This window comes from Lactuca serriola, chromosome 8, assembly GCF_051521515.1.
Source record: "Lactuca serriola cultivar US96UC23 chromosome 8, Lser_US96UC23_V15, whole genome shotgun sequence".
NCBI lineage: Eukaryota > Viridiplantae > Streptophyta > Magnoliopsida > Asterales > Asteraceae > Lactuca > Lactuca serriola.
Window position 1 is genome coordinate 92,496,464 of NC_136415.1, and position 19,783 is coordinate 92,516,246.

At 33.1% G+C, this 19,783-nt stretch overlaps 2 protein-coding genes across 2 annotated transcripts; one reads left to right on the forward strand and one right to left on the reverse strand.

Annotated features, from left to right (window-relative positions):
* Positions 1-5,269: 5,269 nt before the first annotated feature.
* Positions 5,270-6,640, reverse strand: LOC145071253 (uncharacterized). The gene is made up of 3 exons (XM_079018167.1): positions 6,468-6,640; positions 5,939-6,012; positions 5,270-5,844 (listed from the first exon to the last, which is right to left on the reverse strand). Exons 1-3 carry the CDS (start codon positions 6,526-6,528, stop codon positions 5,644-5,646), a joined length of 336 nt encoding a protein of 111 aa, XP_078874293.1. The 5' UTR covers positions 6,529-6,640; the 3' UTR covers positions 5,270-5,643.
* A 2,108-nt stretch (positions 6,641-8,748) lies between these two features.
* On the forward strand, positions 8,749-9,300 carry LOC145067160 (uncharacterized). The gene has a single exon (XM_079014358.1). The coding sequence runs from the start codon at positions 8,749-8,751 to the stop codon at positions 9,298-9,300; it is 552 nt and encodes a 183-aa protein (XP_078870484.1).
* The last annotated feature ends 10,483 nt before the right edge of the window (positions 9,301-19,783 follow it).

Genomic DNA, 19,783 nt, shown 5'->3' on the forward strand with positions numbered 1-19,783 from the left:
GTACTTGGAAATAAAGATTTTAAGTATCGAATAAACTCACGCTTAGAGATTACTTCATAGATTCAATCACAAGTAATTCTAAACTGATAATATCTTATATTTTTCAATTAGAGATATATAAATCATATTTTGCAAATTAGTTGTGCATTGGTTTACTCCAACGCATCTCGTAACTAGGTGTTATAAAGTGTAATTTCATGCATGATTTGGTGAGTAAAATATATTATAATATAGTCAAAGTTTATTTGTTACTTTTACCCTAATAGGAAAAACGATATCTTTAGGCTCCTCAGTGATATGAGTTAATCTATGAAAACCAGGCGCCTGGTCCGGACTCAATTGATGTGTTCGATTTTGTAGTATGAATTTTATCATAAAAATTAGAGACCGAGAAACAAGAAAGTGAACATGGGTTTGATCATTTAATCCATGGTTCTGTTAATGCGATATCTTGTAGAATGTGGGAATAACTGTTCACTTATCTTAGGGCTAACGTTTGATTTGAATCAAAGTTCGGTAGTGGCTTTAGAAATAACACTTTGTTGTTTGGTTCAATGTTATACTTTCAATTATAGTTTTAGACTTATCCAAATGAGAGACTGTTGGATTAAGGTATCTAAGCCCATAACTAAATTGGTATAAGCTTGTAATTAGAATCAAAGTCATTTTTAGGTTGCCCTCATAACCAGAAATAGCTAGAAATCATATTAGGAGAAAGAAGTATAATTTAATATATTATTATATGATTAATAAACTAATTGGAAATTATGGAAATCTGGTTTGTTAATATATTATGTGATAAATATATTAGATAGAAATAGATATTTGATTTGTTGATTTATTATGTGGTTAATAAATTAATATGACATCAATGGTTAAATAAATGACTTGTTAATTTATATGGTTAATAAATTAATAAGTAATTAATAAGAATTAATTAATTATTAATCAGAATTAGGACTAATATTAAAAAAACCCTAAATTTTTAACGCGTAATTGGAAAAAGCCCTACTATTTTTTATTATTATTGCTATGGTCACAACTTTCTCGCAGAATTATTACTCTAGCCTACTTAACGAGTTTTATGGTTCACTTGGTTAACTTTTTTACAAAATCAGTCCTAAAAGTTCAAATTTGGTCCCTGGAGTTTGCAAAAAAATACCCCACATGGTTTTTTAATTTTATTTTTGTTTTTTGTATACTTTCTTTATTTTCAGTTTTTTAATAAATATATATATATTTTTTATTTTCTTTTGTATATACTTTATTTATTTTCCTTTTTTAACTTTTTTATCAACAATTTGATTTTTTTTTATCTTTTTACCTTTTGTTTTCTATTTGTTTCCTATTATAGTTATTTATGGTTTTTCTAATGTTTTTATTTACTTTGATTCAAGTAAACGAACTTGACTTCAATATAAATTACTATAACAAGTTTTTTTTATAGAGACCGACTATTATTTATTTTTTTAATCTATTATCAAATTGAAAAATATTATCTTGAATTTAATCTATTGATATTAAATATAGAAATATGATTTAATCTGCAAGTTATATAACACATTGAAACACTAATTCTCAGTAAACAAGCTATTTTTTTTAATTTTCAATTTTTCGTAACAGAAATTTAATAGCACTAAAGAAAAAAAAAAGAATAAAAAGAAAATAAGTTGGATCGAAATTACAAATATAAACATAACTATTTTATTTATTTGAATAAAAATAAAAAAAAATTACAAAAAACTATAAATTATCAAAATTGTTATATACTATAATATATGAATACATTTTATATTTTTTTGAAAAATGTTAATAAAAAGATACAAATACAAAAAAAACAAAAAAAAAACAAAAAAAACAAAAACAAATAAGAAAAAAATAAAAAAAATAAAAAGATGAAAAAAGTAAAATATAATACGAAAAGAATTATGAAAAAACCTAAAAAACACAATAATATACTCTATATATAGTTATATAGACTAAAAATAGAAAACAAAAGGTAAAAAAGTTATACAAAAATTGTTGAAAAATAAAGTTAAAAAATGAAAATAAATAAAGTATATATATAAAAAGAAAATAAAAAATGTACATATATTTATAAAAAATCCAAAATAAATAAAGTATACAAGAAACGAAAAATAAAGTTAATAAATAATGTGGTGTATTTTTTGCAAACCTCAAGGACTAAATTTGAACTTTTTAGGACTAATTTTGCAATAAAGTTAACCAACTTAACCATGAAACTCGTTAAGTGGACTAGAGTGATAATTCTGTGAGAAAATTGTGGCCATAGCAATAATAAAAAAATATTAGGGCTTTTTCCAATTACACGATAAAAATTTAGGGCTTTTATAATATTAGTCCTCAGAATTATTCTAAAATTTATTCGGGGTGGTGCAATAGGTGAATTGTAATTGTTCAATAGTTTACAAAAGAAACAATTCTAGAATCCTCCATGGTATGGACGGTTTTGGAGGAATTCCTAGGGTTTTTGGAAGCCTCCTCGTTGTATATAAGGAAAGAATTTGAATTGATAATAAATCTTTTATATAATCAATTCAAAGTTGGATTTGTCTGCACATTACCTAAACTATAAACAGGACCCCTTGGGAGCTAAAATTCATGCACAACCTTTCTAAAAGTCTTATGAATGAAAATTCCCTCATTTCTCTCTCTCTCTCTCTCTCTCTCTCTCTCTCCTTTCTCATTTTTCCTCTTTATTATAGGGTTTCTAGTTTAGGGTGTGAGCCATTAGAGGCATAATACTCTTGGTGTATGATTTCCAAGATCAAGAAGGAGTCAAGAGAATTATTTTTCTATAATTACTCTAAGGTATGTAAACCCTAACTCTTGTATTTTTTATTATACTGAGGTTCTATAGGGTTCTTGATGTTCATAGTATGTTGCTATTAATTGTGAAGAAATAGATCCCTATAGGTTGCATGTGCCATTAAGTGTTAAGTGATTTTTCCGAATTCACATGTAATTTTATAACCTATAAAACCCATCAGAATGCACCACTGGTAAAGTAGAAAAGTTCAAGGACCTTTTTGTAATTATTTCCTTTTTCGTAACTAAAATTATATCAGTTTTAAATCCGAATTAAAATCCATTAATCATAGATTTCCGTTTTGTTTTTATGATTAATTGTATTGTTTAATTTTGACAGTTATAATTTGGTATTTAAGACATCAGTTGCATTTTGTAGTATAAATATAGCACCTCCTTGAGTTACAACAAATGAGCCAATCTATTCTTCCCCTCTACTGATGCTACTAACGCTTCTTCCTCTTGCTACACCAGATATATTTTCCGGCTAATTGAAGGTTTGGGTGATCATGAAGAACAACTTTCCATTATTGTATCCTGAGAAACAAACACCCATACTAGGATAATTCATTTTAAGGACAATGTGTTAAACACATGCCACAACAATAATTTTACAATTTTTGTTCATTCATATATTTTCATGTTATATTTTCATCTCAATTTCATCGAGGTCTGGATATTACAAATTGCTTCTTTATCAAGATGCTATTATCCCCACCTCCTCCTCGTTGACCTTAATTCAGGTTTTCATCACTCGATTATCCACTAAGTTTTCCATGATTGATTTTGGTCATGTTTCATATTTTCTTGGGAATCACTACATTATAACCATCCTATGGATTTTTTATACAATATATTCTTATAGAATTATTATACATGCCAATAAGCTTACATGTAATCTCTATATCACTCATGCTGACATAAAATCAAATTATCCTTTGTTGGCAAACTTGTACTTGATCCGACCCTTTACCATAACCTTACTTGGGATCTCTAGCATCTTACTACTTTACCCCTATTGATATAGCTTATGTTGTGTGTGTGTGTGTGTTCCGTTGACATTCCGAAAAGAATAGAGATTTTAAGATTCAACATCAGCCACATATTTCTCATTTGTCGTTCTAGTGCTCAGGCTTACCGGCGTGGCGGGAGAGTTATAATCATAAATGATTATTCAGTACCGCCCATTCCTTTTCCTCCGCCGCCGCCACTACCAATACAAGCACCTCTGCCACCAACCGACCCTACCACTGTCACCTCTGTCACCTATACCATTGTCATCTCTACCACCACCACCTCCTTTGCCACCAACCACCATAATCATATATGATTACTCAATCTGTAAACAGATGAATATGTATAATTATTTATGATTAGAAATATACATATAAACATTTGTAAATATATAATTATACCTCCCTGCTGTATAACCATTTATGATTAGGCATACCCTATTTCTGTCGAGCCTCGATACTTAACTTTGTCATTATATATATATATATATATATATATATATATATATATATATATATCTGTTTGTCATTATATATATATATATATATATATATATATATATATATATAATAATGAAATGTTTTTTATCTTTTAATTTTAAATAAATAATTTAAATAAATAAAAGAGAATAATAAACTTTAATTTTGGGAATTTTGAAATTAAAAGTTAAGTTTATTAATGAAATTCATATCCAATTATTTATATATTTATTGCAATTATTACATTAAAATATTACGAGAATTTAATAAAATAGAAAAACTCATAAAATATGTGGAAAAAAATAATTCAATATAACTAAAAAAATGATATTTGGCAAATTGAATGAAAGTGTTAGAAGTAGAAAAAAAACATTCATTTAATAGAGAGGATATATATATATATATATATATATATATATATATATATAAGTTTATAACCCATGGGAACCACGGTTATAAAATTACTCAAACTTTTATACTAAAAACTCAAAATTATTAATAAGTTATTTTAAATAAATTATTAATTTTAGAGATATTTTTATTAGTTATGTGAAATTATAATCATTGATTCAAATAAATATATAAAATTAATTTTTAATATATATTAGATATTTTTTATTTGTGAATTAATGAAAACAATAATTTAAAATTTAAAATTTAAAATAGAATCACATTAATGAGGAGGTCTAATAAATTTAAAATGGAAAACTAATAGATTGACAAGTGGCAACACATTAATTAAAATGTCTAATATGACGACACATGACAAAAGAATTACTCTTTTATTAGTATAGGGATATATATATATATATATATATATATATATATATATATATATATATATATATATATATATATATATATATATATATATATATATATATATATGCTGAATTATCAACATGCACAAAAGAAGAAAGAACAAAAAGATTCTTAGGCCTTAAAGCTAATATTAAATAATCACTTTATTTCCATTTCACCTTATTTAATATCTTCACAGATTTATCACAAAAAGCCTACAAAGCTCACGAAGGGCTTATGGTTCTAAACATATAAAATATTAATAAGCATTAATCTAAAACTAATTCTATATGATAATAACATAAAGTAATATGTACATAACCTTTTCTTCCTAATCGTAAATACCTAATTTACCTATCACAAATTAAAAGGATATTATTCAGTTATGAACAAATTACTCAAATATGAAGAATGTTGCCTTTGTTCCTTGACGTCTTCTCGAAACTTGGTTGATCTACCTTCATATTTCGTTACATAGACTTCCAAAAAAAACACTGAAATTTATTCATTTTTTGTAACCTTAATTGTGTATCGGAGGTTTTCTCCTAGCTGGAGAATAATCCATCCCAGCTAAGTCTACAATATCTGCATAGCCTGGTGGGTTGGCTTCGGTCTTTCCGTATTTCAAGTGTTTTGATGATAAATTAACAGCAAGATTATCTTCGGTAGATTTGTTTCCCAATTTCAGGTCATGACCTTTGTTTTCTTCATTGTTGTGCTTCTGCAAATGAAAATCAAATTTATGTTATTAAAATCAGGAAATTTTATTAATTTGTGAAGTCCACAAAATGCGAAGATTTTGGCAGATGACCAACCTTGTAAGTGATTGTGCTAGCACTTGTTGTAGTACTAGTGGAGATGGTTTCTGTCATAAGTTTTCTATTTATTCCTGCATACAAATAAGCATAGGAAACAAGCTTTAGAATACCATTGGGTTATTACAAAAAAACAAGTATTTGCTTGTGATTCGGATGCATAATTAACAACTATAAAAAGATATGTTGACATTGTAGAATGCTGAAACTTTGAAAGTGAATTCTAACTAATAAAATTTAGAAAATATTTCTTGATTCTTCTTAGAGAAAAAAAAAACTATTTGAATATCTTTATCTAAAATTCGTTTTTGTGTAATGACCTATAAAATGCGCAACTACATATTTCCTTGTTTATGGAAATTACATTAGCTTTAAAATTGGGTTGATCACAAAAAAATAAAACAATACAAAAATTAACCACTAATTAACTGGGTGAAATACTTTTTAAATATGACTAAGATAGTTTATATGTTTGTGCATGTATGTAACTATATATATGTGTGTATATATGCTTGTTGTTGAAACATACCTTGAGCTTCATAAAGGAGAGTGGAGAGAATTAAAAGGGTGATCACCAGAAATAGCTTCATTGAGTTTAGATATGAATACTATGACTCTCCTTCTCTACTTGAATGGTCAAAAGAGGAGACTATCTCAACTTATTTATACACAAGGTTATGGAGGCTTTCCTTTCGTTGTAATTTCCTTCTTCTACCCTTCAAATACTTGTATACTTGCATGCTTATTTAATGCATATGTGAGTTGGTTATGGGAGGGTCGAGGGGTGTTGAATGAGAAGGTCCATGTGGAAAGAAGGGACAAAACTGTCTATACAAAAAGTTGGCTCTCATTTTCTTGGAAGATATATCTCTCTTTGTCAACAAAACATTACAATAAATATATGTTTTTTAATGTAAACATGGAAAGGTAATAATTTATCTTGTGTTAATAAATATCTCAAAACAGTTAAACTTTACAGTGATGTGGATATATTACAAATTTCATGCTTAAAAGCGTATGAACATAATGAAAAAAAATAAAATCCATGCTTATAAATGAGTAGAAACGATAAGTAGAAACTCCAAGCGTATGAAAATAATGAAAAAAAAAATCCATGCTTGTAAATTAATGAGTAGAAACTCCAACCTTTAACGTTTTCCAAATTTTTGAACTTTCAGTTTTGATTCAATTCAATTATTAATGTGAATCGCATGAAATCGAGGATTTAAATCCATCATGTGTTATCTTAGTAAGTAAATCGAACCTATAAACCTTAAAAGCTACTATTGAATCATACAATCTTTGTCTGAATTTAGCAAGTCTTAAAACACTTTTTATTTTTGTCCTGCATCTTTTAAAAGTCACAAATAAATTATAACTTCTAAACATAAACATAACTCATCAAATATTGTTTTTTGATGAATTGGTAACATGCTTTTATCATATCGTCCCATAAAAAAGAAGCTTTTAATTTATGCTTATTTGTCTCCCTCATTTTCCATCTTGAATCATATCAAATATTGGCTGCTAGCTAGTCTTTTGATGTGCCGATATAGAGCCCTTTTGATGGTCCCTTTTCATATATTATAACCATTTTCGTCATGAAGGTCATCTACACAATTACCTCTTTATTTCTGTATGATTTATTAAATCTCATGGGACATACCTCAATTTGAAGGGTGTGGTCCTTGATCATGGGGTGGTCTTGTTGTTTTGGGAAACTGGAAAGACCAACCTCTTTACCCTTTCCATCCCCACAATTGACAATAACATGTCATAATATTTTCGAGGTATGTTTTATTTTGTTTATGGCTTTGTATGACATGTATATATATTTATTGTTAAAAGATATAATTAAAACAAATGTGGGATGAACTTGTATTTGGGTTTGAGAAGATTAATGACGTTAGTTCAAAATCTCAAATTCATCTTTATATAACTATATATAATGTTGTTATGACGGATAGTATACTAAAAGTGATTACTATTATTCATTCATTCATATGATAATATGATTTGAGTTCCAATATATATAGTCATAAATTGACCATTGGTTTCCTCTGTTGTATAGACACATATATGTACACACATAAAAATATATTAAGTATTTGTGCGTATATATATACTTGGTCTTCATGAATATACGTACAAATAAATTTGAGCCCACCTTATATGATTATGTCTGATTGTATGGCATTTATTAGCAAAGAGGGTAGATGGAACAGTTGGAGATATAAAACGAATAGAGCCATTCTTCATCCATCATTTCCTTGCCAGTACCAATCACGGATCGTACCCAACACAAAAGGACTAGATATGACCATTCTATTCTACCATTTTTAACTTTAATATTTTACCTAAGTTTAACTTCCCTTTGAAAATGGACAAAAGTACCTCGTCATCTTTTTAGGCTCTACGTATTTGTACTCATATAATTATACGAATCATGTCTTTTATCACGTGTAGCGTTTCAGTGAGATGCAAAGATATTTGAGGCAACATTGCTTCACTGGTGTTTAATCGTCAAAATTATTAGAAATCAGTCAAAAATGAAAAAAAAAAATCCCTAATTATCCTCATAAATTGGTCTCGTTGTCTAACATTTTTTGGGAGATAAATCATATTATCTCCAGAACAAGAACCTAGATATAACCATATGGATGATCCATATTTAACTCGTTTCGAGCCCATCACGTAGTGGTAAATCCAAATCCTAGCATTAATATTTCGTGTATACAAAATATTAATCCAAATCCTGGTTATTAGTACGCGTTTTTGCTTCTGTTTATTATTTGTTTTCCCGGTTAATCATGACCTCGTCAACTTCCTCTAGTAGCACCATTGCTCCCACTGCCCAACAACTTGTTTATGCTGTCACTAATGTTTATAACCAATTCAGTTTTAAACTCACATCTGATGGATCCAAATACAAGTTGTGGTGTCGTATCTTCAAAGATATTTGTACAGGTGCTAAAGTTCTTGGTCATATAACTGGCACATCCAAGCCAACCGGTAAAGATGATGAAGATTGGGCATCTATTGACTCTAAGGTGAAATCCTGGTTCTACTCTACTTGTGACCCTTCTGTGTTACAAGTCATTACAATTGATTCTTGCACAACCAAAGACATGTGGGATAATCTACATGAGTACTTTCTTAATAACAAGATGCCATGGATGCTCCAACTACAAGAACAATTTCGCAATACAAAAAAAGGTGCATCTTCCATTCATGAGTATTGTCATACACTCAAACATCTCGCAGATACCCTTCATGATGTTGACTCTGATATTTCTGAATTGGAACTTGTGATGCAAATACTTCGTGGTCTCCCTCCTCCTACCAAAGCATTGTGGATGTGATAACGAATACAAAACCTTTCCCGTCTTTTTTAGAGGCCAAAAACATGTTATTAGTTCATGAAAATCGCGAAGAACATCATGATCCTATGCATGACTCGACGAACACAACCACCACCGCTCTTTATTCCGTTTCCAACCAAACCGGGAAATCAAAAAATAAACGGAATAAAAATCGTAATAATAATCGGGTCACTACCAAGGGAGGTGGTAATTCTAGTTTTTCTGCTTCTACTAACCATCTTGCAGGCACAAATTCAAGTAACAACACTCAATTTGCAGGAATTATGGGACCACTACCAAGTTGAAATGCTCATAACCATCAATCTCAAATTTTTTATTGTCAAAGTCCAGCAACAAATCAATTTTCTGCTCCATGGAATTGGCAAAATTCGGTTACTGGGCTCTCTCAACATCCCCATGCTGCTGGCGTTTTCTTCCCTACTCATCAGCCTCAACCGGACCATCTTCTTCAGCAACAACCGGCCCCTTTGCTTCAGCATCAGCCCAACGCTAGTCTAACTCCATCTCACCAACATGTTGCGTTTTTTGGGCAGCCCATTTCGCTGCCACCTGGACCAAATTCAACAGCTTTTCTGCCACAGCCCATGGGACAAATTTCAACACAAGGATCAAATTATTATGCTCCACAACAACAACCTACATATTTATCATCTATTTTTCAAGCCATGTCGATTCAACCATCGCCCGATAATCAACACTACATGGACACGGGAGCTAGCTCACACATGAATTTTAATCAAGGTAGTATGCTTTCTCTTACACCATGTGCTTCTAAATCCATAATGGTTGGTAACGGTGCAATTATTCCGGTATCTCACATTGGTCAAACTTTTCTTCCTTTTTCTCAAAATAAATTCTCTCTTAAAAATGTTCTTGTGTCAAATCAAATAATTAAAAATCTTGTTTATGTTTGTCGTTTTACTACTAACAATCGGGTTTTTGTTTCTTTTGATCCTTTTAGTTTTTTATAAAGGATCTTGACACCGACGAGCTTCTTCACCGATGTGATAGTATTGGTGATTTGTACCCATGCACTCCGTCTACTCTTCCTCCCGTCCATGACAGAGCTCTCAATGCAGTTTCTCTTCCCACTTGGCATCGCCGCTTATGTCATCCAGGATCTTCCATTCTCAAGTTTTTGTAGTCCCGTCATTTTATTTCTAGTAGTACTAATAAAATTCCACTTTGTCATGCTTGTCAACTTGGAAAACATTGTCGCTTATCTTTTTCTTCCTCTTTATCTAAAACTACTCGTGTGTTTGAACTTATTCATTCGGATTTATGGACCTCTCCAATTCCCAGTTTAAGTGGTTTCAAATATTATATATTGTTTCTTGATGATTTTTCTCATTTCTTATGGGTTTTTCCATTACGTGCCAAATCTGAAGTTTTTATTGTTTTTTGCAACTTTAGAATGTATGTCAAAAACCAATTTAAAATTGACATACAAGCCTTTCAATGTGACAATGGAAAAGAATTTAACAATCATTTGTTACTCACTTATCTTAAATCGAATGGTATCACAATTCGATTCTCATATCCATACACATCTCAGCAAAATGGGAAAACTAAACGTTCCATTTGTACCATAAACAACATCATACGCACATTCCTTTTCCAAGCTTCCCTTGCACCTAAATTCTGGACTGAAGCTCTCCTCACAGTTGTTCACACTATGAATCTCCTTCCCACCACCACTTTATCCTTTAAGACACCCTTTGAAGTTCTTTTTGGTTTTTTTCCAAAGTATGATCATCTTCGTGTGTTTGGGTGTCTGTGTTATCCTAACACATCTTCTACCTCTACTCACAAGCTCTCCCCTCGATCCACTGCATGTGTCTATCTTGGTCCCTCCCCAGACCACAAGGGACATAAATGTTTAGACCTTGTCACTCAGCGTGTCATCATATCCCATCATGTCATATTCGATGAAGATCACTTTCCTTACTCTAATTTTCACCATCCCCCTTCCGACTCTGACTATCAACAATTTTCTACTGATGATGACACCCCTCCCTCTCTCACATCCTCATCGGTTCCCCCTCAACCCGATCGTATGGATCCCACTCTTCCTCCTCACCCTTCTTCTTCTCCTCCTCCTCCTCCTCTTCCTCCTCCTACTACTACTTCTCATCATCTTCCTCTTCCTCCTTCTCCTCACCCACCGACTAGTCATCACATGACCACTCGTTCTCGTACAGGTTCTCTATGACCACGTACTATTCTTAATCTTTCTGTTACTTCCGACATCTCCCCTATCCCTAAATCCACAACTCAGGCCATGAATGATCCAAATTGGAAGCTAGCTATGGATGCAGAAATGTCAGCTCTCCTCGACAATCATGCGTGGGATCTTGTTCCTCGTCCTCCTAATTCCAACATTGTTGGTTATCGATGGCTAGACTATCACAAATTTGACTCTCACGGTAATCTTGACCGTTACAAAGCTCGATTAGTTGCTCAAGGTTTCTCTCAACAACCTGGTCTAGATTTTGATGACACTTTTAGTCCGGTTGTGAAACCTGCTACCATTCATACTGTTCTCAGTATTGTTGTCTCACGTTACTGGCCCATTCATCAACTTGATGTCAAAAATGCTTTTCTTCATGGTGACTTGACCGAAGAGTTTTATATGAAACATCCACCAGGCTATGTTCATCCAACTCATACACACCATGTGTGTCGCCTACGTAAGGCCTTATATGGTCTCAAACAAGCCCCCCGTGCATGGTACCGCTGGTTTGTTGTATATATCTCTTCGCTCGGCTTTACTAGTAGTCGCTCGGACACCTCTCTTTTTACTTTCCATCGTGCCTCAGAGACTATCTATCTACTTCTTTATGTGGATGATATCATTCTCACGGATTCTAGCCCATCCCTCATCATGCGAGTCATTAATCGACTCTCGTCTGAGTTTGCTAAGACGGACTTAGGTCCTCTGTCTTTTTTTCTCGGCATTACTGCTACTTATTCTACAAATAGTCTGCTCTTGTCTCATATTGCCTTTGCCAAGGAGATTCTATCTCGAGCTGATATGACCTCCTGCAACCTGTGTAGCACTCCTACGGACTCCAAACCAAAACTCTCTTCCTCGGGAAATTCGGTTTCTGATCCGACCCTATATAGAAGTTTAGCTGGGGCACTTCAGTATCTTAGGTTTACTCGACCAGATATTGCTTATGCAGTTCAACAAATATTTTTGTACATGCATGATCCGAGTGAGCCCCACTTCCTAGCTCTTAAGCGTATCTTGCGTTATCTTCAGGGTACTCTTCATCATGGTTTGTTCATTCGTCCGTCTCATGTCGATCGTTTGGTTTCTTATTCTGATGCTGACTGGGCTGGCTGTCCCTGGACGCGTCGGTCCACCTCTGGGTTTTGTGTTTATCTTGGTGATTATCTTATCTCTTGGTCTTCCAAACGTCAACACGTCGTCTCTCGGTCTAGTGTCGCAAATGAGTATCGGGGGGTAGCTAATGTTGTTATTGAAACCGCTTGGCTCTGAAATCTCCTTCTTGAAATTTCGTGCCCTCTAACTCGATCTACGGTTGTGTTTTATGACAATGTGAGTGCCATGTACTTAGCTTCTAACCCAGTTCAGCACCAACGAACCAAACATGTGGAAATAGACTTACATTTTGTTAGGGAACGCATTGCTATTGGTCAAGTTTGCGTGTTGCATGTTCCTTCGACTCATCAGTTTGCAGATATCTTCACCAAAGGACTACCTACACCTCTATTTTTGGATTTTCGTGACAGTTTAAACATTCGGGAACCCGCTGCTCAAATTGAGGGGGAGTGTTAATGTACCTATTTATTTATTTACCTTTTTTAGTGTAGGTTTCGTATTCATGTATAGTATAGGGGTCCTTTGTGTATCTTATGTATTGTATCCTGTATAAATACTGATGAGAATATACTGCAAACCCTAACGTGGATTATTTCCACATACATATTCAATACATTAAAGCCTCATTAATTTTAATAATTCAAAAAAAATTCTCATTTTTCTTATAAATTCAAACATTTCAAATTGTTAAAATTTCATATTTAATTTTTTTAAAAATAAACTCATGTAATATATGGATGTAATATATGGGTGTCACATCTAGTAATAAAAGATAACACAATTATGAAATTTTAGGTATTTTAAGTTTTTTAATAAAAAAATAGTGCCAAGCATATTAGCTACACTTTTTGATGGCAAAAGAATTTACTAGGGTGGATATATTTGTAATGTTGAAAAGCAGTAGTTAAAATATTGAATTCGTTTGATCCACTTCGATGCATTTTTGTGAGATTGTTGTAGATGTCGTTAAAATTGGTATAACTAGCTCTTAGCTCACGTCATTTTCTACACCATTGTAAGTCCAATATTCATCTATTTCCAGAGTTTTTCACCAAAATAAGGTTATTGAAAAAATATTTAGCAATTTAGTATAGTTTGAAAAATATTTACCAATCTAGTGTTTTTTTTTCATATATTTGTTAGTTTTTCTTATTTTTTTTATTTTAAATATCTATTTATTTAGTTTAACTTTCATTCAAGCAAACGTTAACATCGATTCCTCCTATTCGGTCCAATTTCTACCACCTATTTTGCATTTGTTTTTTTTATTCTAGATAGTTGTGGTTGAGTTTTTGGTACCGTTTCGTTGTCATTGACGTGTGAAGGTTGGGTCAGGAATGTTGATGTTGGGAAGGTTAGGGTTGAGAATGTTGAAATTGTGAAGATTAAAAATTGTTAGAATTGGTTAAATATTTGGTAAGGGTTTTGTTGGTGGAAGTAATTTTGTTGAAATGGTTGTTGAAAAAGGGTGGTTGTTGAATAGGTGAGGATTGTAGCATGTTCATGAACCGCTGGTTCAAAGTGTGGGTATTGATGACGTATTGTGTTAAGGGTGTATAGGACAGCGGGTGAATAGAAAGTGGGTGTGTGGAGTGTTTAGGTGTTTGGATGTTGATCCAATTTTTGTGTTTAGTGAATGAAAAATAGTTTGTAATTTAGAAAGAAAATGAATCGGTGGTTATAATGTGAAAATGTATATAAAAATGCTAGTAGTTATAGATAAAATCTGATTATTTAAAAAATGGTTAAATGCTTCAAACAGTCTTATAAGTGTTGTCGCTATTCTCTCCCATCGGTTGTAAAGAGTAACTTGAATCATTCCACACCACCATTAAATCTGATTATTTAAAAAAATGGTAAAATGCTAGTATTTATAGATAAAAACAGATCACTACAACATACCAACATCCTACACAGAATGATACATACTTCAGTAGAAAGTATAGTGAGTAAACTCACTTCGTAGTCTAGTAGATAACACAACAGCTCTTATGAATCCATGAAATGGAACTAAGGGTCACCTATATATTAAACAGGGTTCAATCCATAATCCATAGCCTAGAAACCCTTAATTTAACCAAAAGTCAACTTAGTCAAAATTCAAAGTCAGCAGTCAAAAGTCTCATAGTCGGCCACCATGTTGTGGCCAAGCTTCTGCCACGTTGTTGTGGCTTCATGACAAAACAGTCGCGTAGATTGTTTTTCGTCACATCGTGGAATTGTTATGGACTTCTTAATGCATTAAGCTCTTTACCACTAAGGCTACTCATCCATACACCTAATCCATCATAACAATCGGTGATGTATGGACATGATGTCCAATGCATGCCTCTTCCAAACTAGGTCAAAAACATGGAAGAAATGAACTAAAATTTGTGCATTAGACCAAACATGTTGGATTAGGTGTCTAAGCCCATAACTATAATTGGTATGAACTTGATTTGATATTAGCATGGTCCTTTTGGGTTGCCTTTACTTTAGCAACTTGACAGGATGACTTATGGAAAGAGAGGTTAATAAATGATTTATTAATATATTATGAGAATAATATATTAATTAGAAATCATATTATTTAATTAGTATTTAATCAGAAATTAATTTGGAATTAATTTTAGAATTAACAGAACTAATTAAAAGAATGGGGACTGTTTTGCAAATCATTGCAAAACTGGGCTGCTGGACTCCTTTGGAATGGAGTGGACGAAATTCTATAGTGAGGCCTTATAGAATTTGTCTAAGGCTTCCTAGTGGGAGGTCAATGGGTTGCTTAAGCCGATATTCTGCATATTCCCTCCTATTTCCTTCTCATCCTCTTGCTACAAGTGTTTGTGAGCCATTAGAGGTGCAGCATTTGAGGCACTAAAGCTTTCAAGAGTCAGGATCAATCAAGGATTTCTTGTTATTGCTATATAACAAGCAAGGTAATCTTCTTAACTCATTTATATATGAATTTCAAATTATATATGCTAGATCTAGGGTTATTGCTTTGGAATTTCTTTTGCATGTTCAATTAGTGAAAAACTTAGATCCAAAGCAATTAGGGTTGCATGAACACATAGGATGTTGTTATGCTCAAAAACTTTCAAAACACACCATAAAACTCTAGATTTTGATCAGATAACCCCAAGGGACCTTAAGGATCCATAAAGTTACTAACTTTATGGAATCCAATCATTCAAACCAACAAGAACATGAAGAACAAGCTTCAAAACCTAAATCTAAAAGGTTTGAATTACAAAAGATAGCAACTTGAGGACTTACAAAGGTCTAGGAGGTGTAAAACAAGATAATGAGGAGGTTGTTTATTGGATCAATGATCAAGAACACCTTCTTCTTATTCTTCAAGGATACAGAACTCCACAAAGCTTCAAAATGAAAACAATGGAGGCTAGAATTTTAGTATTTCCTAGTGATGGAGTAAGACTTATAAAGGATATTTAGTTCAAATTAATTCAAAATAATGGTAGTGATGTCTTGCATTGTTAAGGTATTACATAGGAAATAAATTTGTGTTGATTATGGGTATTATAATCTTGTTTAGGTAAACCCTAAGAGGCCTAAAGAGGATGCTTACTTCAATTAACTTTGGATATTGGGTAGCATCGTATTAAGGATATGTGTGAGATTAGCACGGAGAGTAGAACTTTGTTCGTTGAAAATTATGAATTGGTAGGGTACAAGTGCATACTTGAGTAATATATTAGTATTCCCCGTCCTTTTAGACAGACGGATAGGAGCATCTGAGAGTAGAACTTTGTTCGATAATACTTGTGATCAGACGGTATGTCTACATCATTTAACAAAGTATAAATGGCCACCCCTGACTAAGCCCATCTTGTGATGTTAATGAATCATATTGATCCAGTGAAAAAGGATCGTATGTTCATTTGTGTACTCTATCCCCCCTCATGGTAGCCTTTATTGACTTACACATGTTGCCAAGGACTCCTCGAAGCAATATAGTTAACTCGTTGCTTATTCTAATAGACCAAGATAGATCTTATAAGATCACTATTATATGATAAATATGTGAGGATCGACGGGTTGGGTAACTAAGGGTAAAGTGCCTTATGTTTATGATGTATTGTTGGATAACAGTTGGTTTTGCATGTTATAGATTATGGATTAATATCATAATAACAGTATGGCACTGAAAACATTATGTATCTCACCAAGTTTCTTAACCTGACCCACTCAATTTATTTGCATCATAGGTAGTGGTGTTAAGACTGTTGGAGACTTGAATAGGATGTTGAGTGATTAAAGAGAATACATACAATAGTGTTTAGGACCGTTAGTTTTTTACGTTGTAACTATATTATATATTTATTATGACATCCTTAGAGTTTTATTATTTTGAAACAAACATCTATACCCAAAATGTTTTAATATATATATATATATATATATATATATATATATATATATATATATATATATATATATATATATATATATATATATATATGGTTTTCTGCAAACAAAGACGTTATGGTTTTTCAAGCGTAAAGAAAAAGTTTTTTTTTGGTTCTAGAAAATAGGGGATATCACAATAAGTAACCCTAATTTAGTAATTAAGGTATACAACTTTACATTCCTACTTAGAAAATGAGTCCTTTTTCTAATCATTGTCTTGGGGAAAAATACCATTTTACCCTTAATCAATGGTCTGAAATTCTTTCTTACTAACATTTGACCAAAGTTAAACTAGTTTAAAAGTCAATGGTCAACGACCCATCGCGTCGTGGTGAACCCTAGATTGTGACATGGTCTAATCCCGAAAAAACATACACAACACTCATAACCACCGCGCCATTGTCAATCCATAATCGTGTTGTGGTTCGTCTGGCGGAACAACTTCTTCATTAAGCTCTTAATTCCTTAAGTCAAAGCCTAAAACTTTCCATGTGGCTTTAACAATTCCTTACAATTCATAAAAATCATAACTTTATGAACATGCAGTTCAAATGCATTTCTCTCACCAAATCTAGGTCAAAATGAAGAAAATGAGATTAGAACCCCATGCATGACACCAAAAGGAGATAAAAGTCCAGATCTATCACACAAAACACTTTTAGGGCCTTGGAGAGTAGTAAAGTTGCAATGTTTGTCTCAATGCTCCACTCAAAACTCAAGAAATTGAAAAAAAAAGTATAATCTCAACACTAAAAGAATAGTAAGCACAAAATCTAAGTCTTGAGGACTTACATAAGTCTATAGAGTGACTAGCAAATAGATTATAACAAGCTTCTTGCTTCCATGCTTCTAATGTGCAGATCAAATCCATCAAAGTGTGTAAACAAGCAAAAATGAACTAACAAGCCCATGAGAAAGACTAGGGTTTGGAGTATGATCTCTGAAGGTAATGGAGGTTCAGGTTTGAGGAAACCCTAGCTGTCACATCCTTTAAATATGCCTCAAGACCCAAAACATAGGGTTTTGTGCCCAAAACGGCGTCGTGTCATGCCCATTAAATGACCAACACATTGTGGTGATGTGCCACCACCATGCCGCAGTAAACCGCATACTAGGAAAGCAAATTTCCAAAAAAATCGAATTTAAACTTCAACATGCATAACATTAACTTGTACCTGAATTTGGGTGTTACAACTTCTTGGGTTGAAATACCCAAACCAACCAAATAAACATAAGAGTAACAGGTTATAGACCTTATATATGGATTACATTTAGCTCGATTTGGTCCGTTTAACAAGTTCGTATGAATACTCCACGAATGTTCAAGCCCGTTCTCTATTCTATATATACAACACTGTTTTTGTAACGCCCAAAATACGAGCCAAAAATTTCATTTTAAAAACATATACTTTGCAAAACATTAGAAATAAAACATTCACCGATCATATCATTTCATAAAAGATGTCGCGTGTCTAGAAACCATTTTATAAAACATAATAATGTCAGAGTACAAATCCCCAGGAAGATCTCATAGTGCGGAATACAAAGCGTGTATGTGATATGCCGCTACCGCGCCAGCTCCTTCCCCTTCGAGGAAGAGGTACCTGAAACCAAAACTGTAAACTGTAAGCACGAAGCTTAGCGAGTTCCCCCATCATACCACATACCATACAATCACATATCATACATACTGCCGGGAAATTTTGGGGTGCCCGACCTACCTGGTACGACCATTCTGGGTTGCCGACCTACCCGTGTCAAGCCGTTCTGGGATGCTGACTACCCATGTCAAGCCATTATGGGGTGCTGACTACCCATCGGTTCTAACAATCGATCCTCGGGGACTATTTCACCCCTACTGCTACTATCACATATATCATAACATAGCATATTATCAGACATATTTGGAGTGTCCGATCTACCCTTCGGTCCTAACGACCAAACTTGGGGACTATTCCCCTCCTACTACCACTATCACATATAACATATCATGCCAGCATATAAACATATCATCACATACTGTCAGACATATCTGGGGTGTCTAACCTACCCTTCGGTCCTAACAACCGAACTCTACCACTATCACATATACATATCATGCCAGCATATAACATATCAGGTAGTAGCAAACCTAGATGATATCACAAAGATAATCATCTAACATACAACTCCTACTGGTGGGCCGGCATTGTGGTTGTAGACCCACCCACCGCTACTGGAAGGTAACTCACCTTGAAGTAGCTGTTGATCTGTGCGGGAACTGACTGTCTTCTGCGGCTGCCGCTCCGGAAATCCTTCGGCTATAATTCCCACAAAACACTCAGTCAAATACTGCTAACCGACCTCAGGGTAAAATGACCATTTACCCCTAACCAAGCCAAGAGTCAAAGTCAAAGTCAACTTCCAGTTGACTCGACTCGCCGAGTTGGCTTGCCAACTCGCCGAGTCCCTACCCATTCGATTGACCATAATCCCGTCTCTACTCGTCGAGTTAGGCATTGACTCGACGAGTTTTCCTTCTAAACCAAGGTCCAATAGTCCTTCATCCTACTCGCCGAGTTGTACGAACAACTCGTCGACTTTATCTTTATCCGAAGAACATTCTATGCTGAGACTCGCCGAGTTGTATGAACAACTCGCCGAGTCTGTTCTTGAGGCAAGAAGATTGCCTTGGACTCACCGAGTTCCTTCATGGGT